This window comes from Aquila chrysaetos, chromosome 9 (genome assembly GCF_900496995.4).
Source record: "Aquila chrysaetos chrysaetos chromosome 9, bAquChr1.4, whole genome shotgun sequence".
Lineage (NCBI taxonomy): Eukaryota > Metazoa > Chordata > Aves > Accipitriformes > Accipitridae > Aquila > Aquila chrysaetos.
In genome coordinates, this window is record NC_044012.1 from 1,380,024 (window position 1) to 1,405,228 (window position 25,205).

General features: G+C 61.4%; 2 protein-coding genes and 1 long non-coding RNA gene across 4 annotated transcripts in view; 1 reads left to right on the forward strand and 2 right to left on the reverse strand.

Annotated features, from left to right (window-relative positions):
- TANGO6 (transport and golgi organization 6 homolog) overlaps positions 1–14,350 on the reverse strand; it is a 27,357-nt gene extending 13,007 nt beyond the window's left edge. Inside the window, 11 exon segments of the mRNA XM_030026597.2 lie at positions 963–1,142; positions 2,090–2,216; positions 3,476–3,652; positions 5,127–5,239; positions 9,014–9,096; positions 9,657–9,819; positions 10,339–10,463; positions 11,292–11,442; positions 12,967–13,083; positions 13,408–13,743; positions 13,745–14,350. Of these exon segments, the coding sequence (XP_029882457.2) occupies positions 963–1,142; positions 2,090–2,216; positions 3,476–3,652; positions 5,127–5,239; positions 9,014–9,096; positions 9,657–9,819; positions 10,339–10,463; positions 11,292–11,442; positions 12,967–13,083; positions 13,408–13,743; positions 13,745–14,335 (2,163 nt within the window). The 5' untranslated portion in view covers positions 14,336–14,350.
- On the forward strand, positions 14,043–15,640 carry LOC115346514. 2 transcript variants are annotated; one of them, XR_003925152.1, is made up of 2 exons: positions 14,043–14,155; positions 15,191–15,640. It is a non-coding gene; the product is annotated as an uncharacterized LOC115346514 (long non-coding RNA). The 2 variants fall into 2 exon arrangements; XR_005933102.1 differs by lacking the exon at positions 14,043–14,155 and adding an exon at positions 14,321–14,957.
- LOC115346507 (cadherin-1) lies at positions 15,457–25,122 on the reverse strand. The gene is given in 18 exon segments (XM_030026598.2): positions 15,457–16,502; positions 16,504–16,536; positions 16,677–16,751; positions 16,753–16,821; positions 17,083–17,213; positions 17,296–17,517; positions 17,772–17,996; positions 18,128–18,270; positions 18,408–18,652; positions 18,747–18,932; positions 19,049–19,177; positions 19,567–19,739; positions 19,859–20,003; positions 20,075–20,230; positions 20,319–20,450; positions 20,560–20,780; positions 24,745–24,859; positions 24,954–25,122. Coding segments are annotated over 18 exon segments (2,640 nt in total). The 5' UTR covers positions 25,014–25,122; the 3' UTR covers positions 15,457–16,322.
- Positions 25,123–25,205: the final 83 nt, after the last annotated feature.

The window sequence follows — 25,205 nt, forward strand, 5'->3', positions numbered from 1 at the left end:
AGTTAACTGGCGTAACCAGGTCACTGAGTTAAAAAAAAAAAAAAAAAAAACAACAACAAAAAAAAACCCAGGATGAGGAAGTTAAAATAGACTGATGGGGAATACTGTGCTGCCCTTGGCACCCAAAAGCCTTCCTGACCTGGCACAGTGCAGGACAGCCAACTCCTTCAGCGCTGCTGCAGCGTGGGCTCAGGGAGGACAAAAGTGCCATATTTTAACAACCCTTTTTGGTACCAGGTTCAAGCAACACCAGCTGGCCTTTGAAATGATAATATTTAATAAATTTTGTGGCTGCCCATTCATGAAGACATGGACAAATGCCAACCATATCAGCACAGTTATGCCAACCCTGATGACCAGACACACCAGCTGGTGCAGGCGTCCCAGCAGCAGAAACCACAGAAACACCACGAATGGCCTATTCAGGGACAAGGGGCAAGCAGGACACAGCAGCAATGCCATGTTCATCCAGCTGGCAGCCCAGCTACCACAGCTCCCAGAGGTGGCTGCCAAGATGTGCCAGAAAAACCAGGCACCAACACCATGGACAGGCAGCAAGCACTCACAAATAAGGTCTGCCAGGTACAGATGTCTTTAAGCTTTGTTAAACTCGGGAATAAATTTTGCTCAAAATAAAGATGAGAAGCTGGTAAGTCAGAGTTCTGATTAACACACAGACTACTCTCTTGGCTTTTAATACACAACCATGGACACAAATACGAAGATGTCTGCTGGGCTGCTCCATCCTGTCTCTGCAGCTGACTCTGTCCTTCCTGCTGGCACTGCATAGGACGGTGTCTTGTTGAGACACTTGCAACTGAATCAATAAACTGCTTTTCCTGGGGATGATCTACCTTTCTCCAGCTGTTTCTTAGCCATTGTCTCCTTAGAGCCCAGCAGCCCAGAGCTTGGTCTGCCACGTGCTCCAGCTGCCGATCCCCCAGGGCTTTGCCATGACCAACCTGAGCAACATCTGTGAACACGGTGTCCGAGACGCTCTCACACAGCGTGGCCACAAGCTGCAGGACCAGCAGCTTCCTCCTCTGCTCGGCATGGTACTGCTCCAGCTCCAGGAGACTCCCGCCAGGCACCACAGCCGAGTTCGAAGCCGCCTCGTCCTCCGCAGCCACTTGAGTCAGCGCCTGCCAGGAAGGAAGCACAGGGCATGGAGACGCAATGGTTAAATAGAGGCAAATCAGTGCCAGGAACACCGTGGTCACCACGCCAGTGGTCCTGGGCCCAGCAAGTCCATATTACCCAGACCTCCACCCTGCTGCAAAGGGTTCCCGGTTACCTCCCCTCTTCCAGCCTCATCCCTTTCCAGACGCACGCACCCTTGTCACCAGGCCAAACCCTCGCAAACCTCCATCCCCGTGGATGCCGCACAGAGCACCACCGAGCACTCCTCCTAGGACCAGCCATCCTCTGGGCTGTGAGGCTTGCTGGGTCTCTGCTTGCAGCCTTGCTTTTGGCAGTGGTTGCTCACAAAGGCACCCGGACCTCCATCCCCTTTGCAGAGTTTGTGCTGACTCCTCACACGACCAGGACCTTCCACTCAGTACATCAAGGTCTCCGAGAGCTGCCCACAGCTCCTGGGTGTCTCATTTGTGTCATAGCAGCATCCCTACACCCGGGACGCCGCAAACCCCGTGTGACTACGGGCTGAAGCTCCACCTGCCAGCAAGGGCACAGAAAGCCCAGCCCAGGCAAGGCCAGGAGGGAACTGCAGGGGCTCCGAGCAGGATCAAAGGGAGCAGGTGCCAGGGCCCCTCCACTAGAGCCAAGGAAGCAACAGGGATTATTTACAGCCTTAAACACACCATTAAACTTCAGACATGCTCCTGTTGTCAAAAGAGCCCAGGGGGAATGAGGGTTAATCCCTTCAGGGACCAGGGCTGCCTCCCTCTCCTATGCTCTCCTGCCCCCGGCACACAGCAGGACTGCTCCACTGCGTGCCGTACCCCAGCCCAGCGCTCCCGAGGCATGTAAGGGGATGACCAGTCTCCTCTGCCGTCTGCCACACAGACCACTTGGCCCAGGGAAACCGTTTCTGCAGATGTGCCACAACCAGAGACTTGCCTGCCCTTACCTTCAGGCAGCGGATGAAGAAGTCTCCGGCTAGACCACTCTTTTGGCAGTGAGACAAGAGCTCCACCAAGTTCTCCACATGGCACTGCTCTGAGGAAACTTTCTGGTAGAGGGCCTCATCTTCATCGCTGAAACAGGTCACTGTGTCACCAACACGAATGTACCCAGACGCCCTCCAGGGCTGGCTCTAAACTACTGCATGGCAAGGTCAAATCTCACTTCTGCCTTCTCTTGGAAACCTTCCTTCACAGCACTACCAGAAAGCAGAAGCCTGGAGGCAGCCGAGCCAAACTATTGCTCAGTTCATTTGGTCTACATGATCACGCGCTCAGCTTATTAATTAACCTGCATTCGTTAAAGGAATAACATTAACAGGAACCATGAGCGCCAAACACATGTTTAATCCAGCCATGCTACAAAGAACGGGATTAACACTGGCTAATTCATGCACTGGTCATAGCTGTAAAAGGAGGACAGACACACACAGAGCCATGGCCATTAAGGAGTAATTTTAAAAAGTATAGTCAGTTTAACCAGTGCAGACCCCAGGGCAGACCTTCTTCTAATTCAGGTCAGGAATAGATTGAAATGAAACCAAAACGAGCATATTTGCATGGTGTTTTGTTACGGGTGCACACAGCTCCCGGCACACCCACCCCACAGACACTCCTGGGCAGGAGTTGTGTGCTTTGCCTGCTCAATAGCACTGCCTCCGGCTCATACCTGCCAGCTAACAGCTACCCCTCTTAAAACCAAATGTCACACTGCTGAACAGTCCCAGTTTGCGTGGCTGGAGTCTAATGGCTGCAGTTTATTCCCCACATGGCCACGCTATGCCTCTACTTGTAGAGGCCATCTGCAAGAGCAGGAGGGGAGTTCAGTCGCTGGCTCTGCAACGCTGGCATTGCTAGAGTCCTTGCTGTGACGGTGCCTCCTGTGCCCAAAGGATTTCACTCACTCCACGCAGCCACAATCTGCCACGAGACAGCCTCAGGCTGGACGGTGGAATTTGAATTTGGGGAGCATTGGGACTGAAGAAGCACATCCCATTCCCAGACACCCTGCAGGCAGGACTCGGGACTCAGGAAAAGCACAGAGAGAGTACACACTAACGCTCAGACAGAGTGTGCTGCTTTTCAGGGCTGGAAGTCAGAGCTCTGCGCCATGTACAGGGAACCTGGAGGCTGTGTGGAAGCATCGCCTGCCCGAGCTAGATGCAGACAGCCAACTACCTGGGTGGCTGGGGGGACGAGACCGTGGTGGGATGGCACCAGCAGCCCCACGCTTGCCTGGGGTCTCTCTGCCAGGCATGCTGTGAAAAGCCCTACATGCTGAATGATGCCTGGGGACTGCCCTCCGTGCCTAGCACTGCCCCAACAGCACTCACCTGATGGCCTCCTCCACTGCGACGGTGGCACCACCCTCGCTGCCCACGCAGAACCGGCACCGCGGGTGGAGGGCGCGCACGCTGCTGTTCAGCCCTGCAAAGCCTTCCAGCACGGCCAGCGACACCTCTCGCTCCGACTTCTCCAAGAACCACAGCAGGATCTCCTGGCACGGGGAGCTGGCAAGGAGAGACAAAGCAGTGGTGACCTTGCTCTGCCTGCCGCACCCCTCCCTGCACACCAGCACTGCAATGGGACCACGCATCTTGGGGTGAGGGAAAAAAAAAAAAAAAAAAAAAAAAAGAGTGCTCTGGAGTGACCACGGGCACTCCTTAGGATGCTCTGGCTGATGGCTCCGGCAGCTGAAGGCATTTGTGTCAATTTATAAGGGGATCAGCAGCACATCCTGTCCTTCTGGCATTCCCAGATGGAAGGATTTGGGTCCTTCAAGATTTCAGCCCAGCGAGGAAGGGAGCACTGTCTGAACAGCGTGTCTGTACAAGGACAGCCGCTTCCACGCAGCCTCAGCACGCCGTGCCTGGTGCTTCATGCCAACATGACAAAGCACAGAGCTGTCAGCTGTGCCAAGGAAGAGGAGGAAGGAGACAGGGAGCACTGTAAGGTGGCGTGGGAACCCCTGCCAAGGAAAGATGCGGGTTAATGAGGTGGAGTAGCAGTGCTGTGCTGTGCCAGAGGTCTGGAAACCTGAACACTTCCAGGCAGCTGTGGTTTTAGTTACCCCTGCCAAATTCCTTTGCAAAGAGAGAAGCGAGCAGTGACTCTGTTCACCCAGCAGCAGTGTTAACTTGGCTTGTTCTACAAACTTGCCACAGCACTCACTACTCTTTGAAGTGATTAACGATGTCTTTAATAATAGCAGAGGCCGTGTCTACACAGACCTTTTAGGGAAAGCCTCCAGTACCCACATGCCAGTATCACCAAAGCAAAGTGTAAATCCACCAGGAGTGTATTTACTAGGCTGGCCCAAACTCAGGGCAGCCCAGGGAAAGCCTAGGAGGAGAAAGAAGAGAGGACAGCCAGCACCTGGTCACCACTGTCCCTGCCACCATGACCAACAGGTATGGCGCTTACCATCATACATCAGTCATGGGGGAGCTGGGCAGAGCACGAGGGACAGCTGCCAAGCGGCAGGAAATGCACATTATCAGAAGAGAGTGATCCCATATAGGAGAATAATGATCTTGTACTTCTAAGAGCCAGCGCTCAAGCTGTTTTATCCAGGTTTTTATCCTGTTTCTAGATCCCTGGTATGCAGATCCCTCTAACATCCAGCCAGGTCCTAGCATCACCATCTCCATCCACAAACAATCACAATCCCTGCTCCTAGGCGGACACTAAGAGTTAACCTGTGCTTCCAAGGCTCCCACAAGGCACGCTTGCCTCTACACCAAACATTTTGGCTTCAGGGAAGACAAAAACTAGCACAAGAACTGCTTCCTCAGGCACGGGTCTGCCAGTAAGGTCGTGTACCGTGCCTATGCCTGCAGTTACTGCCTACTTTGAATGAGAGCTCTTCAGGATGAGAAAATTGGTCTCGGCTTCTGTACGTGCCCATATAGAGCACGTCCTTTGGAGGTGGGCAGAACGGAGAAGATGAAACCCCAGAAGAAGCTGTGCACAATCCTTCCTTACCGTAAGTATGACACATTCTGCTTGGCGAAGGAATAGAGGGAAAAAACCACTCCCAGGACTGACTGTAAGGATCCCAGCAGCAGGCTTGAGCTGTCATTTCCAACCACATACACCTACAGAGAGAAGGGCACAGGGAGAAGAGTCAAACACCTGCATGGAGCAGAGGGAAGGCAAAGGGAAGGACAGAAAGCATGTCTGTGTGCAGAACGGCTGCTGCCAGAGAGGATGGCAGAGGATTTTCAGCCTCTCTTCTTTTCAGTCTGGAGCCTGTTTTCCCTGATTATGCCATATTCTGTGTTAAAAGCAGCCTTCAGCACCATCTTTCTCCTAGCATTTGCCTAACCACAGCAGGGCTCCAAGCTACAGGAACACTGCAGCCAGCTATTCAGGAAGTCTGCTGCTTAGGGGTAAGGTCTTGCGTTACAGAGGGATGCAACAGGCACCTTTGAATTAGCAAATCTTTATGGAAATACTGCACCTAGAGCCAAATCTCAAATACAGAGATCAGTCCCTAGCAGGGCAGCTGGGCTGTCATGCGCTGAGCTGAGCAAGTGGGTTGCAGGGGCTTTGAGGAGGCTGTAGGGCCATGTTCTTCTCCTCCATCTCAAGCAGCACCCTCCTGAATCACTGTCAATGCCCTCCTCCATGAAACCAGCACCCCCTTCCCAGGCAAGCCACTGTTACCAGCTCACTGCACACAGATCCCACCTTGCTGCCCACAGAGCACAGGAAAAACACTCACAGAAGTCTTACGACATTCTGTTTCCTTTTGCATCCTTTTAAAGGAATTGTCCAAAACTAATAGCCAGGTAGGATGCTTTCAGTCAAAGCCATAATGCTGGGAAAACTCAGTCTAGAAAATGGTTAAATATCAAGCCTTGCCCAGCTGGACTCAGATTTTACTCAGGGTTGTTGTGTTCAGGTCCTCATTTCAGCAGCCTCTACCTCCCTCAATAGGGTTTAGCTTTAAAAAAAAAGAGCCGGGGGGTGGTGGTGGGGTGGGTGGATAAAGTGTTTTCACAAGTTCTCCAAGGGACTTCCAGCTGTGTCAGCTGGTGAACTACCTGCTCAGAAGATGTTGTCCCTTCACACCAGCGCACTCCCCAGGCCTCTGACTTCTGCAGCTGGAGAGCAATCTGGAGAGCAATCACCTGCTCCAGGGCTGGAAGTGCCCTGGGGACAGACCAAAGAGCTTTTGCCTGCTCCAGGCAGTGTGACAACCCATGTAGGAGGGCTAGGAGAGAGATTGTCCTGATAATGTTCTGCCTTGCTGTATTGATGCAAACAGACCTTTTTTCCTGTGCTAATCCCCACGGAGCCATTCTTTCTAACCAGAACCTTTTGTACACAAAGCCTCCCTGATGAAGCCCCAAGGATGGTTTCTCACTCAGCATCAAATGACACTTGCTAGGCAAGAAACCCCTGCAAATCCGCAGGCTGGAGTCTCCGTCACTAATCTGGCTGCTGTCAGGCCTCCAGCACTATGCCATTAAGGAGGGATCCGCCCCAAACTCCCCCAGCACCCGCATTGTGATCGGCAGCCGCAGAGCAGCCCTCCAGACTGGTCTCTGCCTGCCAGCTAGTTACAACAGATCATTACTACGCAAAATACTACAACAATCACAGCATTTAAGAGCTTAGCCTGCCTAGGGGCATGCCAGTAAGCAAGTCACCAGCTTCTGAAAATTGAATTCCTGGGCTGGAGATGTCCTTCTGGGTTGGAACGTGCAGCAGAATGCTGGGCTGCTGTCAGGGCAGGCAGCAAAGCCTGCAGCACGGCACTGGTGATACTGGTGGGAACGGCAGAAACAGGAGCTATGAGGGAAGGTTTCAGAAGAGAGTCCTCCACAAAATGCCCTGTTCCTTCACAGGGAACACAAGAATGGACCCCACCTCTCCCCCAAATGCCAGAGCCAAGATCTACGCTGCTGAACACCCTGTTTGTCACTCCAAGGGACCCCTTGCAGGAAGGAGCTCCACAGAAGGTGCTAAACCTGCATCGTCCTGCCCACAAGACACCTCCTCTAGCACAGAAGCTGGTCTGTTATTGGTAAAGCCAGAGCGTTTCTCTGATGAGACCCAAGTTTCCTTCCATTTTCCTGAACCCTCCCCATCCCCCAGCACCTGATCAGGGCTGGGAGAGCTGCTGAGCTTCAGCAATCCCTCCTGCTTCTGCAGCCAGGCACACAGACCACCTCCGAGGCCTCACCACTGCCTCCAGGTACCGTCCTGCACCAAGAGCAGCTCCAGAGGAGGTGGTTGGACACCCAGCAGCAGCTGCTGAAGGATTACCCACCTGCGGTTTTAAAATTAACTTCACACACATGGAAACCCATGTGTCGCGGGGTTCAGCTCAGAATGGTCCCTGCAAAACAGGATACTCACTTTTCCTTACTCATCATTATCAATTTACCTGACTTGTCCAATGGGACTGGACAGACTGTAATGCCTTTAGCCCCCGACAGATATCAGCAGGGGAAGATGAACCACTGGGGACACCCCACAGGGACCAGCAGCAGTGTCATCCCCCCCTGTCGGGACACCTGAGGTGAGGACACAGCCACTAAGAGCACCTCCCCTGTGGCTGAGCTGCTGCCCACCCTCCTTTCCCCATACTCACATGCTCTCTGCTTCCTAACGGCAGCCACCAGGATAACTGCACCACCTCTCCCCGCAGCAATGTGATGCCTCTGAGCTCACCTTCACTCTCTTTTTCACCCCGGTGACAGCTCAGTAGCCTCAGAGCCGCACCAAATCTGCTCACTTCATGGCGCCCACTGCGAATGCCTCGCTGCCAACTGGCTGCACAACCACCGAGCGACAAGCCGGGGACCCTGCCAAGCTGCCCTCACTGCAGGGCTGAGCAGTCCAGCACAGCCGGCCACTTGCTGATACCTCAAGTGCCCTCTTTTCCAGGTCACTCATTCAGAAGCATTTTGGCCCAACTCAAGAGCTGGCTGCTGCCCATCCCTCTGCGAGGGGTTAATGCTGCAGGAGCTGTAGAAAGGCTTCCAGCTCCAGCAGTCTGGCTCAGGCTGCCCTCTGCAGACCTCGGAGGCAGGGAGAGCAGCTCCCAGCAGGTTCTCCCTCCCACACAGGTAACACTGGGATCAGTATGCACTATACTATCCATGTTCTACAGGAAGGAAACTGAGGCACGGAGGCACTAAGAAGAGGGGGACCAGCGACAGCCTGGGAGGAGAGCTCAGGCATCCTCTGAAGATTCAGCACTTGCAGGATTCCCTGCAATCCGTCCTTCCCTCTGACCAGCTGCACAACTCTGACACTGGAAGGTGAACAGCATCATCTCAGGCCAGGACTGACAGCCCGAGGCAACGCATGCCAGGCCAGCTGTACTCCTGACTAGGACGCCCTGCCCACCGCACTGCCTGCTCTACTATTGCCTGCTCCACTATTACAGCCCAAGTCTTGAAGCTGCTCTGACAGTACATCCAGACACAACGGTCCTGTAGAAGCTGCGCAATTTAGCAATGCTCAGAGGAGGAAGAGGATATGAGAACACCATGGAGACTCCTGGCTACCAGCCCACCGCTCAGACTCTTCTTACTCTGACACACCAGAAAGACACTGGGGGGAAAAAACAACGATGGCTCACTGCCATCTCGCACAACGTTTTGGGATGAGAATGCCTGAATGGATTTGGGCAGTGCCTCTGGTATCCAGCATAAGCTGCAGTTCCACCAGTGCAGTGCTGTACACGAGGTTATTCTGTGCAGCTCTCAGCCTTGCCTCGGCATCACAACTGCAGGAGACGCTGGTTTTTGTCATGGTCTAACACACACACTGAATTGCTCAGAAAGTCTCAAACCAGCTCTTTCTTCAAGTAGTTTTCTCGCCTACCCTCAGGCCCAAATCAGACATGATACCTTGAGCACATCTTCCACACAGCTGCTGAGCTCTGCCTCTGTCACCAGCACGGTCCCTGCTGATAAATCTTCCACTGCTAGCTCTGAAAACAAAGGGCAGAAGTATCAGCACCCCCACATGCCGAGGAGCCTCCAGCAGAACAGCAACCCGTCCATGCCCAGCACTGGAAAGCACTTCGATACTTCTCTTGCCTTCCCTCCATCAAGGCAGCATGGGAACCAATGAGCTCTCGTTAGCTGTGCTAAATATCACTGCAGTGTTGTAAACTCCGCAAGGTTACAAGCAAATCAAAGCAGACCACAAGTTCTTGATGGATTATTCCCCAGAGAGCTGCTCGGTCAGCGTGGGGAACCGATGGCTTCCGTCCGGAAGCCCAAAACGAGACTGGCAGACTGGGAGTTTCCCAAAGAGCACATGACAGAAGCCCCACTACTTGGCTCTCACACGATAGTAATTTGACTCAAGTGCTAGTAAATATGGTGCACCCAGCCACACAGACACGTTCACAACTGACAGAGCTGGGCTTGCACGCTCAGCAGCCCAGCCACGAACCCGAGAAAATTCTGACGGAAAGACAAAGATCAGCGAGGAGAGAAACCAGACCCTTCTCTGATCTGGGGCTCGGCAGAGACCAGCCTGTACCTGCTGTCTCCGAGCATCGCAGGAGCGGTGCCAACATGGGCTGGAGCAAGTGCTTCTCTGCCAGCTGAGGGTGCTCTTTCGCCATGGTGAGCAGCGTCGTGGTGGCCACTCGCTGGAACTGGCGCGCTGTCAGTTTGTCCTGGATGTGCAGCAAGTCCAGAATCTGGAAGGAAAGTCCACGATAAAGGAATAAAGATCAGCAGCCCCTCTTAAGAGGTGCAGGCCATCTCCTTGCAGTCACGAGTGGAGACTGAGGAGCCTCCTGCGTGCTGCTTTATTGGACATTTTGGCACAACATTCCACATATGGAAGAGCCGGTCTCCTTTCCGTGCGCATGTTAACACAGGATGCGTTTCTGGGCTCAAACCAAGAGCCTGCACCACTCCCATAGCCAAAGGCTGGAAGCAAGAGCTCCACAGCAGAGAGCTCCTTATAGCTCAGCGCTGAACAGCTCGTCCGATCAGGCAACATTAACCAGCATTTCAATCAAATATGGAAAATTCAAAAGTAGGGTGGAAACATGTACCACTGCCAGAGCAGCAGAAAAACATCACGTTGTCCTGGCTCAAGCCAGGCCACGCTCAAGCAGAAGCGACAGTACCAACGCTCTCCAAGCCGGGAGCTGGCTCCATGTTCCCAGCCAGAGCCAGTGTGCTGCGGGGAGGGGAAGAGAGGGACCTACCTGGGGGCATACCAGTCTGTAGTAGTCCTCAAGGGAAAGGCACTGCTGCGGGCAGGAAGCCAGGATCTTTGCAACCGTGTCACATTTTCTCCAGTCCACAGCTGCTGCTTCAGCACCAGTGCCACCTGCTACACCAGCAGAAAGCCAAGATCAGCTCAGACTGACAGCAAACAGCAGGGCCATTTTTGGCTGAAGCCAGATGTTTCTGGCCCAAAATTCGATTTCTAGCTTTCATTATTCTCTTTAAACCAAGTATCTTCCAGGTGACATCTGAATTTAATGACAGAAGGGGAAAAACTATTGCCCAAGACCTTTGATACTGGAAAAAAACTTCTACAAGTAGGTGTATGAGCCAAAAGGTGGAAGGAGGTCATGCCTGGACAGTGCATCAGGTTGGTATTGGCCAGAGGAGGCTTTGGCACTAAAAACTGCGGGATTCAGCTTTTAGAGAGCAACAGTTTCCCTCCCTGGTGGGAAATGGAGAGCAGAGGAGCAAGGCTGCCGAGCCCCGGCGCGGGACAGGTCTCACTCCACCTGCAGCTGCTCACAGCCCAGCACCAAGCACAGCTCCCACCAAACCAGCACCAGTGCAGCTCCTTGGAGCGAACTGCGCTCCGTACACGCACAAGGTGGGACCCCATGGAGGCATAAACAGACTAGATGAGTTCGGAGGCTTTCAGTCTGGACCTCAAACATGATGGTGTACACCGAACCAAAGGCATTTGCAGTTGAAAGGCATTCACCGTTTGGGAGTTCAGCATAGTCAGAGGCAAAATCTGCGTGACTGTTACAGAGTCAGCTTGGCCTGACAAAAGCTGTTTCCCATTTCAGTGCTCTGACAGCACTGTCTTTCCTGGGCCTCTCATGGGATGAAACGTCTCAGACACATCATCACAGTCTCTTTTAATCTGCTATCCTGGAAGCCAAGAGCAGCGTCATAGCACCCTACTCACCGCCTGTTCCCTCCATGATGCCCCGAACCACAGCCTGAACCCCGTTGGGTCTCATTAGTCTCTCAGAGAGCAGCTGACCACAAAGGCGCCGCAGCCATGCTGGAGCCCGCACAAGGGCCGGCTTTGTTTCTTCCCCAGGAGAGGGAGGACTCTGAAAGGAAACAAAGGAGCAGGCTAAGGAGCATATTTGCACACTCCTGTGCAAACCCCCACTAACAGGCAAACAGCCTGCACTCTGCCCTGCAGGACTTGAGACCAGATAGGAACACAGGACAGGGAAAGGTTTTAAATAAATCACTTCTTCATCCAGTGGCACAAAGCAAATTAGGGCTTAATGAGAGAGGCCAGCCTTCCCAGGAGCATCCCCTCGTGCAGAGCTTCCCTCCTTTAATTAAAGCCTCTCAGGGTCAGGCAGCAGCTCTGACTGCCTTGTTACCAAAATGATGCACAGGGAGCTCAGGGGACAAGTTGGGTTTGATGCAGGTAAGAGGTCTGCAGCAGTGACCCCTGCCAGGACCCGGCACAAAGCACTGGGCTGCGGAGGTGGCACTGCGAGCCCGCAGGCTCCCTGGTCAAGCAAAGCAATCCCCCCGCGACAGCACAAACAGCAGAGCTGTCTGGAGGCTGCAAACCCACAAAGCAAGCGGTTCAAATGGAGGTGCTTGCTCGGACACCCCGAGGAGTGAGGCAGGCCAGCACTGCTGTACTGGGGAGGACAGAAGAGAACAGAATATTTTCAGTTGGAAGGGACCTACGACAATCATCTAGTCCAAATGCCTGACCAGCTCAGGGCTGACCAAAAGTTAAAGCGTGTTATTACGGGCACTGTGCAAATATCAGCTTGGGATGTCAGCTTGGCTTTTGTTTAACCAGGAGACCCCTGCTTTTGCGTGGAAGAACCACAGCACGCACTGAGAGTGCTGCCCCGTACAAGCAAGCTCCTCGCACGGACCCTCTGCAGCCCTCGCACGTGGGACAGCCAGCTCGGGAATTGTGCACGATCCCAGCCGGAGGGTCAGCGTGCGGCACAGAGCTGTGCCTGAGCCAGCGGCCCCATGCTGTCCTGCATGCGCACCAGCAGCTGCTCGCATCCTGACCCCGAACCGTGACATGGCAGGTGGGCACACGCCCACCCACAGCACCTGCTTGGAGCTGGGATGCGGTCCCTTCCCTGGGGACTCTCTAAACACAACACAAAGGTCTCCCCAGACAGCACCCGCTCCCCATCTCCTCCTCCCCACTGCCACCACGCAGCCTCAGAAACGGCCACGAAGAGCAGCCGGTGCCGAGGCAGCGCCGCTTCATCCCCTCAAGTGGAAAGGGGCAGGTTCTGGAAGAGAAGGCGCTTGGCTTGGCCAGGCAGAGCGGACGTAACTGCCAAGCCAAGGCGGCACGTGCCGCGATGAGAGTCCCCGAGTCCGCGCACACCCACGCGCGCACACCCCTCTACAGCAGGGCCCGGGCTGCCGCCGCGCGAGTGACGCAAGCCCAGCGGCTTCGCCCGCGTGTTCACACGGCGCTCGGGGACGGGAGTGCTGCACCAAACTGGTTTTTAAGGTGTAAGAACATTTGCAGGCGAGCAGCAAAGGCACCCTTGGAGCGCGGGAACAAACAGTCCCGGCACCGCCGGCGGTACGCGCCCCGCGCCGGGGACGGCCCCGCCGCCGCTGGGTACCTGCTTGGGCCGGCCCTGCAGGACGAGCAGCTCCCGCACCGCCAGCGGCTGGTAGACGCGGTCCAGGATGTGTCGCAGGGCCTCCCGGCACCGCGCTCGCTCCGCTTCCGAAACACCCTGGAAAAAACAAACCCCGCGGTGGGGACGACAGCCTGGCCGCCGGCACTAAGCCCGCCGGTCCCGACCGCGTGCCGGTGCCCCTCCAGCCCCTCGCCGGGCTCCCCGGCTCCTATCTCTTCCCTTGCACGGAGATGAACGTGGTCAGGCGGCCCGGTGAGGGCTCAGCGAGCGGGAGGCCAGCACGGCCATGGAGCATATGCGGCGGTGCCGCCGGGCGGGCTCCGGCGAGGCCGGTGACCCCGACGGGTTTTTGGCAGGGCCGGGTGCCCGCGCCGGCACCAAACCGCGCAGGGGGAGCGGGAGGAGAGGGGACCCACGGACCTCGCTGTGGGCGGCGGGGCCGTGGCCCAGCAGGCAGAGGCCGGCGAGGAGCAGGCCGAGGTGTCGGGCGAGGAGCGGGCCGCCCAGCGCGGGGTGCTCGGTCAGCTCGGCCAGGGCGGCGGTGGCGGCGTGGAGCCGGGCCCCGCGGCTGGCCGGCGGCGCCGGTGGCGGCGCGGGGGGCCCCGGGCGCTGCCCCACGCCCGGCGGCAGGTAGGGCACCAGGCCCAGGCCCACGGCGGCCCGCAGCGCCCGCCCCACGGCCCGGTCCTGTCCCACGCTCAGCGTGTCGGCGCTGGGCGGCGGCGCGGCCCCGGGCCCGGCCCCGGGGGCGGCGGGGGGCGGCGGCGAGCGCGGCCAGCCGCTCCTTCAGGCACAGCAGCAGCGCCAGCAGCCCGCAGGCGGCGGCCCAGCCCGGCTCGGCCTCGCCCGCCGCCCCGGCGGCCAGCCCGGGGGCCCGGGCCAGCACGGCATCGCGCAGGCCGCGGAGCGCCGCCCAGCCCGGCGCCCTCCGCAGCCGCTCCTCCAGGGCCGCCGAGTTGCTGCGCAGCGTCTCCGGTCGTAGGGCACCTTCTGGGCCGGGCCCGGCTTCGCCGTCCCGCTCACCGGGCGCAGCGGGCTGCCGCCGCCCCAGCAGCAGCTCCAACGCCTCCACCACCCGCGCCAGCTCCGGGCCCGGCTCCGCGCCGCCCGCCATGTTGGGGCCGCCGTGAAGGGGAGGAGCGCGGCTCTCCGCCGCCATCTTGGGGAGGTCGGGCGAGGGGGAGGAGCGAGGCTCTCCGCCGCCATCTTGGGGAGGTCGGGGGAAGGGGCGGAGCGAGGCTCTCTGCCGCCATCTTGAGGAGGTCGGGCGAGGGGGGAGGAGCGCGGCTCTCCGCCGCCATTTTGGGGAGGTCGGGGAAAGGGGCGGAGCGACACCGCCCGCCGCCATCTCGGGGGAGCCGCCCGCCCGCCGCCATCTTGGGTGGGGCGGCGCCATCTTGGGGCCCGGGCACCGCTGCCCGCTCCGGTGGCTGCTGCCGCTCGCTTACGGCAGCTCGGGTCTCGTCTTCTTCCCAGCAGGGAGAGCAGGGGATACAGCTGTCCCCTGCCCGGCCAGGCTTGGCCTGACGCCGGAGTGGGAGGCGGGCAATGTAGGCCGTTGTCCCTGCTCCCCACAGATGTCGTCAACAGCATCCACACCTCTGGCAGGTCAGGTATTTCAGGGGAGCTCCCACCCCAAGGCTTGCCCCTGCCCCGAGCACAAGCTCTGGCTGCATCCAGCAAAAATTAGCGTCTTGCATTGAGAAAACAGTTCTGTCTACAAAGGGAGAGCCCAAACACATTTCCATATCGTAATGGGGGTGTAGAGGCAGAAGTGTGCAACATGGGCATTACCACCTGCTCTTGGGGTCAGTGGCCAGACTTGCTTTTGGAATAAACAGCTTATGTGTATGTTGCAAAGTACATAAATCAGCAGCTTGCCTGCCGAGGACTAACAAGGCAGGATGACTGCAAATCCTTTGCCAGCCTCCTAGGCTGCTGCATCTTTGAAAGCCTTAAAGCACCGTGAGGTACGTTATTCTTTTGCATTTCCTTACTGGGTAGGGCCTCTGAAGGGCGGTCAGAGCAATTACAGGGTTGGGCAAACATCAGTGATCTCTCACACTTGCTAACAGCCTCGCCTCTGCTGCGTGGCCCACGCAGGTCAGGGTGTTAGGCCCGGCACTGCGCACGCAAGGCGCAGCCACCATGATAAGGCACAAGCTGGATTTTTCATGCCATGTCCTGCTGCTTCTTTCCCTAGGGCCTGTCCAGGCAGACTCGGCACGAGGCAAAGCCATGACCTGCTGCTAGCTGCCAGCCCTGCCTCCTCACGGCCCCTGGTGCTGAGAAAACACGTGCTGTGGTACGGATCCATCCCTGTTACACAGAGCCGGGCATTTGCCATCTGCCCTTCGGAGGCAGCAGCAGCCATAGCTGCACGGAGGAACGGCTCTCTGCAGGGCAGGCCAGCCTCTGAGTACAGACACAGGCAGTGAAACCAGCAGAGCTACACACAGAGAAAAGGACTTTCGGTTTTCTTAAAAGAATTTATTATTTAAATTTTATATAAAAACCATAGAATCAATTAACACTAGACCATTGCTGGCTTCCCAGAGGGCATCAGAACCTTTTCCCATGATAAAAAATACAAACCACGACAACAGCTAAACACATTGTTCAGAATTTCAGTAAAGCCATTTGATTTCCAAAAGCGCCTTTCATTGACTGCACAATAATTACACCTGGCACGACAGAAGGAAATCATATCATAATTTGGGATACAGAAAAATAGAGATCTGCCTGTATGTACTCTATCAAATATAATTCCCTCACGTATAGCACGTGACGGCACATCTTTGGTCTGCGTTTATCGATCACCTCACCCCTCTCCAGCAGAGGCACATTGCTGGGGCCGCCCTGCTTCTCCGGTGCCAGGTTTGCGAGCCGAGCGCGGCGGCAGGTTGGCACTTGTGTCGGAGCTGGGAGCACGAGGTATTTCAGAGAGCGCCGGAGAAACGCTTTTTTCCCCCCACGGCAAAGGGAGGGAGGCAACAGGGCCTGTCCCTGCCGGGGAAGAGGAGCTGATCCTGGCCCGCGCAGCCAGAGCACCTTGGCTCCAGGACGGGGAACAGACCAAATGGCTCCATGTCCCACCTGGAGCCGAGGGGGGGCCAGGAAACACACAGGGTCCCCAAACCGCCCCCCTCCCAGCCCCAGTGACCCCAAGCTTCCCCTGCACTGAACATGGGGGATGTGGATACCAGGTTGAGGGGGTGTTGGAGGGGGGTTCGGCCACCCCCCGGGGCAAAGACCGACGTGAGTCCAGTTGGGTGAAATGAGGTGAGCTGCCTGCGCTGGGCGGCTGCCGGCCGGACCGGAGCCACGGGAGGATCCTAGTCATCCTCCTCCCCGCCGCCGTAGAGGTCTGCCAGCTTCTTGAAGCGGCTGCCCCAGTCGTTGAGGTAGTCGTAGTCCTGGTCGCGGTCGGAAGCAGAGGAGTTGAGGGAGCTGAGCGAGGTGGCCTCCGAGCCGCTGCCCTCGTAGTCGAACACCAGCAGGGAGTCGTAGGGGGGGGGCCGTGGGGTCCGTGTCGGCCGCTTTCAGGTTCTGGGGGGGGGGGGGGGGGGCAGAGGGGTCAGCGCCCGTTCCCCCTGGGCTGGGGGGCACTCCAATGGTGCCTGCATGGATGAGGGGCTTCATCCCCCTGGTTCCCCCCCCCCTGAGCACCACATGGGGCCAGGGCTCACCTCATCGATGAAGTTTCCGATCTCATCGGGGTTGGCGGGCCGGGGCCGGTACTGGGGGGCGGCCATCAGCGGGGGGGGCCACGTCGTTGCGGATCACCTCTGGGCGGGCGTCCAGGCCCCGGTGCAGCTGGCTCAGGTCATAGTCCTGCATGGGGATGGAGAAGGGGGGACATGAGGAGACGACACTCGAGGGACAACCACAGGCATTGCCGCGCTGCGACTCGGGGCACCAGGGTGTGCAGGGTACTGGGTGACTGCAGGAGGGGACACGGGGGCGAGCAGGTCCGCAGCAGCCTGGTGCACCCCAAGCATCCGTTGCGGCTCGGGGAGCAAGGCCACCACCGGCCGCAGGGAGGGTGCCGCAGGGATTCCACAGGCAGGGACCGGTCCGGCACCGTCATCCCACCTGGTCCTCCTCGCCGCCGCCTTCCTCGTCGTAGTGGTAGACGTTGTCCCGCATGTCGTCCTCGGGCGGGAGCAGCGGCTCCTTCACCACCTTCCTCCGCCTGGCGAAGAGCAGCAGCAGCAGCAGCAGGACTGCGAGCAGAGGGCAGCGGTGTCAGGGCGTCGGGGCAAGGGTGGCCCTGTCCCCATCCCGTCCCTGTCCCGTGGTACTCACTCAGCAGCGCCAGGATGGCCCCCAGGATGCTGAGGATGGCGGGGACGCCCAAGCCGCTGGCGATGAACGCTCGCCGCTCGCAGTTTTTGGCCGGCCCTTCGCAGTCGCACACCTGAGCTTTCACCGGCGTCACCTGCGCCTTGCCCTGGCTGTCCGTCAGCCTCAGGAAGATGCTGTACTCCCCCGGCTCCAGCTCCTTCACCAGGCTCAGCACCAGCAGGTCTTGCGCAGCAGAGAGAGGGGTTGGGCTCAGAGACAGGTCCCCGCTTCCCCGGTTTAGGGACGCCCTTGACACCGGTGCAGGGCTTTGCCATGTGGCAGTTCCCCAGCCTGGTGCCTATCACAGGGGCCAGCACCGGCTGCGCTTGGGGGGGCACAGAGAGCCAAGGGGGGGCTGGGATCTGGCCCTCACTCGGCATCTCCCCACCACCCCACGCCAAGGGCGGGTGGCCAAGCCAGACCAGGCAGCACCTTACCTTGTCCGGTCACCTTGACAGTCCAGTTGGCACTGGAGCCGTGCTCCAGCGCTGCCTGGAAGGGGTAGGTGTTGGGGGGCAGGTCCTTGTCGACGATGTTCAGCATCTGCTGCTCGGGCTGCCGGCTGCAGATGTCGAAGAACCGGGGCTCTGGCATGGGCCCGTTGTCGTTCACGTCCTGGAGGAGGAGGAGCAGCGTCCCCGTGCCGGTGGCATCCGGCGACCCTGTGGGGCCGGAGGTTAGCAAGGCACCTGGGGAGGGGGTCCCGGTCCCGACCCCTGCCCCAGGAGCCCCAGTGGGACACGGGTGGGCGGCAGCAGCCCCTTCCCAAGGGGCGAGGAAGGGCGCTCCTCACCGCTGTCCACAGCCAGGACGATGGCCTTGTAGGTGCTGTTGATGGCGTGCACCGACTCCCGGTCCAGTGGCTGGGCTACCGTGACGAAGCCGTTCTCGGGGTCGATGGCCAGCCACCCTGCGGGGTCACTGCCCATGCGGTACCTGGGGCAAGCGAGGGGTCAGCGGGGGACGGGATGCTCTGCAGCGGGGGGGGGGAAGGGGCACACGGCACAGCGGGCACAGTGCAGCCCCTCGGGCACCCCAGCACGGCCCCCTGCCACCGACCCCGCCACACTCACGTGATTTTCTGCCTCTGATCCCTGTCCGGGTCCTGGGCCGTGTAGGAGGTGATCTGGTGCCCCAGTGGCAGGTCCTCCATCACCTCCACCCTCTTGACGGGGGGCACGAAGACAGGCGCTTCGTTCATGTCCCCAACCAGCACCAGGACGCTGGCCGTGGAGAGCGACAGGGGGACGGCGAAGGGGACAGCGTTCTCCACCGTTACCAGGAGGTTGTACTGGCTCCTGGTCTCATAATCCAGGCCCTGGAGGAGGGCAGGAGAGAGGAGCCGGGGTAGTGCCAGTGCTGGCGGGGAGGCAGCTGGCACCGGGGCAGCTGGCACCGGTGGCAGGACCCACCTTGGCAGTTTTCAGAATGCCATCGTTGGTTTTGGGGTCGGTGGTGATGCTGAAGTCGCCATCCTGGTCCCCACTCTTGATGCGGTAAACGGCTTGCCAGGCAGGGGAGCCCTGCATGTCCTGGTCTGTCACGTGCAGCCGGGCCACCACCACCCCCACCTCGTTCTCGTTCACTGTCCCCTCGTACTGCAAGAGAGGGGACAGGGACAGTCACCCACACGGTCCCGGGCACCCCGAGGTGGAGGGGCTCATGCCATGATGGCCCGGGGAGGGCAGTGGCTCGTGGGAGCCGGCTCAGGTACCACGGTGGGGTCGAAGACAGGAGGGTTGTCGTTGGCATCGGTGACTTCCACGATGGCGGTGGCAGTGTTGGTCAGGCCACTGCCCTCCTGGTCCGCAGCCTGGATGATCAGCGTGTAGTTGGGAGTGGTCTGCAAGCCGAAATCACTACTGTTAGGGCAGGGATGGGGTCCGGCGTGTCCCCCTCCTCCGGGAGCATGGCCTGCCTGCTATTCCAGCCTTCTCCAGCCACGGTGGTCACCGCCGGCACAGACGCTTGCCGACGTCCCCACTGCCCACCCGAAGGGCTGGCACTGCACCCGCTCCCGGGACTCAGCAGGGCTGGGGGCCCTGCAACGTCCCCAGCACAGACCCCCGATGGGCTTGGGGCTGCAGACACCCCAGAGCAGGGGACAGTGACCGAGGGATCACAAGTCCCCAAACCAGCCAGACACCGGGGCTCTGGCATCCCCGGCTCCCTGCGGCAAGTGCCACCGCGGAGCTGCCACGTGGTCCCCCAGGACGCGGCAAGGGCGCCCACCTCCCGGTCCAGCCCTGTGCCGATGACGCTGATGACACCCTTCTGTGGGTCGATGGTGAACATCCTTTGCGCGCTCTTGGGCTCCTCGCTGAGGATGGAGTAGCCGATGATGCCGTTGTTCACGTTGATCCCATCGTCTGCATCCGTGGCGTTCACGGTCATCACAGATGTGCCTGGGCATGGGGACAAGCAGGGGAGGTTTTACTTGTGGGACAAAACCCACTGGACACCCCAGCACGGCTCCGGCTCAGGGGTCTGCACGAGGCCCCCGGCTCACCGCTCCCCCACGCACCTGGTTTCGCGTTTTCCTCGATGTAACCGATGAAGACTTGCTTGGTGAAGACGGGCCGGTTGTCGTTCTGGTCCGTCACGGTGATGATGATCTCCATGGGGTCCTCCACGGGCTGCCCGTTGGCCGCCACCGCGTGGGAGAAGAGCTGTGAGGGGCACCGTCAGCCCACGCGTGGCCCCAGGGACCATCCCCTCCCCATCCCGCCCCCCCACTCACAACGTATTTGTCGATCTTCTCCCGGTCCAGCGGCTTCGTCACCTCCAGCCACCCCGTCTCCCGCTCAATGATGAAGACACCCACGGGGGGGGTGTCCGCCCCCTGCCCCGTGATGCCGTAGAAAACCTTGGTCTCCTTGTCCTTGTTGGATTTGATCTGGTGGCGAGGCGGAGGGGGGGTTAGAGGGGTCCCGGTGCTCCAGGGACCCCCCTGCCGTGTGCCCTGTCCCCACGGGGCCGCATACCTGCACCAGCTTCTTGGGGAAGGGCCCCCGCTCGTTCTCGGGGCAGTTGATGGGGGGGATGACCCAGTCCCTCTTCTGCCGCCGGAGGCCATGGCCGGGCTCGGGGAAGGTCAGCACATCGGGCTCCGTGTCCTGCGGGGAGAGTGGCGCGGCTCGGTGCTGGCACCTTGCCGAGCCTTCTGCACGCTCTGCCCTGGGGAGAGGGGCTGCAGTGGTCCCGGGGAGAGGGGCTGCGCTTTACCTGCTGGTGGTGGTGACGGCGGTGCCACCGCCTGCGCAGGGTCACCCTGGCCAAATGCTTCTTGCCTGCGGCGTCCCAGGCATGGACGGAGAAGCTGATCTCCCGCTGCCGGAGCTGCAGAGGCCGGGTCGCAGAGACGACGCCGTCCCCGCTCACCTTGAAGCGCGAGTCATCCGAGAGGTACGTGGTGTGCCGCTGCTCGCCGCAGTCCACAAAACTCACTGGGGACAGGGAGAGCGAGTGGGCAGGGAGCTCCCGGTGCTGCCCCGGAGGGAGCTGCCGAGGGCAGGGCAGGCACCGCGGGACGGGCAGGCAGGAGGGTGCAAGACAGCATGACACGGACACACGCAGCACGGCCACGGCTCAGAGGCACGGAGGGGGGGACCGTGGGGGTCACAGGCGTGGCAGGGATGCACCACGCACGGTGCCACGCGCCCTGCCGGGATCCTGTCTTGGGCATGGGCAGGGAGTGCAGCATGACGCACGGTGCATCCTTGCCGTGGCTTTGGTGCGGGATTGGGCACGGCACAACCTGCTGTACCATGGGATCTCCACCGGCCCGTGACAACGGGGCAAACGGCACTCAGCACAGCGCGTCTCTGCTGCGCGTGGCACAGCCACGTCTATAGCACCGTGTACGGCACATCCCCACGCAGGGCACGTCCCTGCCTTGTGTCACATCCCCATGGCATAGCGCATCCCCGTGTGCGGCACGTCACCGCTGCTGTGCCAGCGGGCAGAGGGTGCTGCTGCTCTGGCTGCTTTTCAGATAAAAACAAGGGCAGCACCCGCTCATCTGCGCTGGTACCCAGCCCCCCAGCAGCTGATCCACAGGGCACTGCGGGCTGGTGGATTACATTGACCCGGTGCCTGGGGACCCGTGGGGTCCCCAAGCCCCCGCACGGCCGGGGACCATACCCATGCGTCCGCAGCAGGGACATCAACCTGTGCGGCAGGCAGGTGCCGGCCCCGGTGCCCTCGCGGCACAGGGGGGCAGCCGGGGCACCCAACCTGCCCAGGCGCCCTTCGGGACCTCCGACGCCTCTGCTGCTGGGGGTCCCCAGGGACAGCAGGCACCCACCACAGACCGGGGCAGATGGTGTCCTGGCGTCACCACCTTGGCACCCTGCTGGGGCGCGGTACGAGCCGGGACCGGCACGCGGGAGGCCGCGGCCAGCCCGGCGGGAGGCTCCGAATGGTGCTTCGGCGGTCAACAGGCATCACATGAGCCGGGACCGCGCTGCCGGGAGCTCCCGAACAAACACCCTTTGTCTGGGAGATGGTTTGTTTGAGCCAGCGGCACCCCGGCCGGAGCCCTTGCCAGCGCAGCCGCCGTCAGCCCCGGCGTGACCCGCGCCGCGCAGAGCGGGCGTCGGGGCTGCGCCGCGGGAAGGCGACGTGCCCGGGGTGGGAGGCAGAGCCGCACGCCCCAACGCCGGGCACGAGGGCCGCTGCCGGGGCCGGTTCCGCCATCCCGTGGGGTTACGTCAGGCCGCGAACAGCCCAGGAATTCGGAGGTGGCGGCGGGACGGAGGCGGGTGGGGAGCGATCACCGAGCCCTGGGCCGGGGGCTGCCGCCCCCTGTTCGCCACGGTGGCCCCCAACCCAGCCCGGGCAGCCGGGGAGGACGCGCCGGCACGATGCCAGCCCGGCTCGGCCCCACGGCGGGACCCCCGGCAAAGGCTGGGGGAGCCGGTGAGGCCGGCTGGGCAGGAACGTGCCAGGACAGGCCGGGTGCTGCCGCAGCGGGGGCTGGCGGCGGGGAGAGGCATCCCGGCACCCATGGGCGCAGGCGCAGCGCTTGGCACCCGGTACCTGGCACCACGCCGGATGGGTGCAGCGAGTGGGCAGTTCTCAGCCCCCAGCCCCACACCGAGTGCAATGAGTGCTCGGTGCTCAGCGCCCGCTCCCCCCCCCCTTCCCACCCGGCCATGCACAACCTGTTTTTCCAGCTCCTGGGTTGAAGGAAAGCTGTCCCCAGCCCTCCCCAGCCCTCCCCTCCCCGGGGCTGGGAACCAGGGGGCCCCTCTCCTCTCCGGGAGCAATGGGACAGGAGGCGAGGAGAGCTGGGGGGGGGGTCCCTTGGGGGGGATCCCCCCCTTCCAGGCCCCCCTGCCACCACCCACGGGGCGCTGGGACCCCCTGCATTACCAGTCTGCCGACCGGGGCAGGGGGATGAGACCCCGCACCGGGATGGGGACCAGGGCAGCCCCCCCCCCCCCCAAGCCACCCCACATCCTGCGGCGTCTCGCCGGGGCTGGGCACGGGCTGACTCACGGGCAGAGCCGGGTGCCACCAACCCCGGCTGCCACCACCCCGGCGGTGACCACGCCGGCCGCGTGGGTTGCGCAAACACGGCTCTGCCGGGGCGGAAACCGGCGGCGGTGGCGGCGGGGTAGCTCGCGTCACCCCGCGGGCAGCCGGGGCGAAGGTGCTTTGAGCGGCACGTCCCGCCAGCGCACCCGCTGACGTCACCCGAGTTTCGCTGTGACTTCAGACTCTCGAGGTTCCCCCGCCCACGGCTGATGGGGCAGCGTCCCAGCCTCCGCCATGTCCCGTGGGGCCATGACACCCCAGAGACAGCCCCCCACCCCACGCCACCCGCCGAGCACAACCGTAGGGTCCCGACCCGGCCCCGGGGACGCCATGGCCCCCGTGCAGGTGTTCGCCTCCCCGGCCCAGGCGCCACGCGGGGCCTGTCCGGACCTGTTGGAGGGAAAACACCGCGCTCAACTCATCAGCCTAATTACAGGCCGGCTCGTCAGCCCGCCCTCGCCGCGGCCTGGCCGCAGGCTTTGGTGCGCTGCATGGCGCGGGGGGCGGCATTGCCGAGCCGGGGGGGGGGCATCACCAGGCTGGCACATGGCGCGTATGGGCAGACGTCCCCTTCCCTCCCCCCAGGACCCAAAACTGGAAGTGCTGGTGCTGGGATGGGGATTTCCAGCAGGTCCCGGCACTGGAGGCGCCGAGGCCGCGTAGCTGCCCGTGACCCTGCTATCAGGCACAGCCCTAATGGACACAGGCTGCTGCATCCCGGCAGCTTCGTTAATGATCAACCAAAGGTTAACGAACGGGCAATTCCTGAGGTGTGGGGCAGGGTCTGGCTCCTGGCTTGATACCCGCAGCCCAGGCGAAGCCATTCCGGAGCCAGGGAGATTTGGAAGCCCCCACTGCAGTGCTCGGTGCTCTGCACCCCTCGGCCCCGTGCCCACCCCAGCCACCCCCGGCAAACCACGGTGCCGGCACCACCGTCAGCCATTAACCAGCGCAGACGGCGATGGCCCAAGCGCTGCCCTGGGAGCCTGCACCACGGATCAGCGGGGTGCAGATGTGCAGGGCACCCCAAAGCGGCAGCGGGTCCCCGGCACACCTTTTCCCGGTGCCTCCCCTGCACCCCGAGGGCCGGCAGCACCCGGCTGCCCCGGCCAGGGCTCGGTGCCGCGGCAGAGGGAGGCCGCTGGCAGTCCGGGCTGGGGCCCAGCCCGGCACAGCCACCATGGCCACGCAGGCAGGGCTCAGCGCCGGCACCCGCCACACCGGGACGGGGATTTTGTGCCAGCGTGGTGAGACGCCACCGTCCCCACACCAAAAGCCGCCCGAGGAGGCTGCGCGAGGGGCTCTGCTCTGCGGCCACGAAACGTGGATTCGCCCCCGTGAACCCCGGGTGCCGGGACCCCGCGGGCGGGCGAAGCGCGGGGCAGGACGGGCGCCTGCGCGGCCCCACGCCCCAGCCCGCCGGCCTCAACAGGTCTGCGCCGCCTGAGTCAGCGCCGCCCGCGCCGGCGCACCCCGGGGAGAGGCACCCGCTGCCCCCGCGACCCGACGCCATTCTGCCGCGGTGGGAACACCGGTGCCAGCGCTGCCCCGGACCCTCGGCGTGGCCCCACCGCCGTGCGCGGAGGCTCAGCCACGGCTCTGTCCCCATTGCCACCCGCGGCGGTACGCGCCGAGCCTGTCCCCGCCACCGCGGCCTCGTCCCCGCCGCCACGGCGCTGTCCCCACGGCCCCGTCCCCACGGAGCCACGGAGAGACCGTCCCCGTTGCCACCCCGGCACCGATCTAGCACCGACCCACGGCTTCGTCCCTCAGCGCCACGCACCCAGCCCGTCCCCACGGCCACGGCTCCGTCCCCACGGCCACCCCTGTGCCCCGCACCCAGCCCGTCCCCACGGCTCCCCGCCTTACCGTGTCCCAGCACCTGTCCCGCCGCCACGCCGTCCGGTTCCACGGCGAAGGCGAAGGTCTCTTTGGCAAAGCCGGGCTGGCACGGTGCTGCCCGCTCGCACAGCCGGTGACCAGCCTGCCCGGAGAGAGACATCAGTCCCGGGTAGGGTCCCGCCGCCCCGGGCAGGGTCCCACGGTCCCGGGCAGGGTCCCACGGTCCCGTCCCTCACCTGGAGGAGGAGGAGGAGGAGGAGGCAGAGCGGGGCCGGGCAGCCCCCCCGCCGCCCCATGGCTAGCTGCCGGTACGGTGCCGGTGCCGGTGCGGTGCCGGAGGGATCGGGACGCTGCCGCCGCGGAGCCGCAGGTGAGTCCCGGTCCCGGTCCCGGTCCCGCCCCGCAGGTGCCCACGGGGGAACCGCCCCGCCCCGCCCCGCCCCACCCCGATGGGAGGCGGGGCCGCCCCGCCCGCCAGCGGCCCCGGT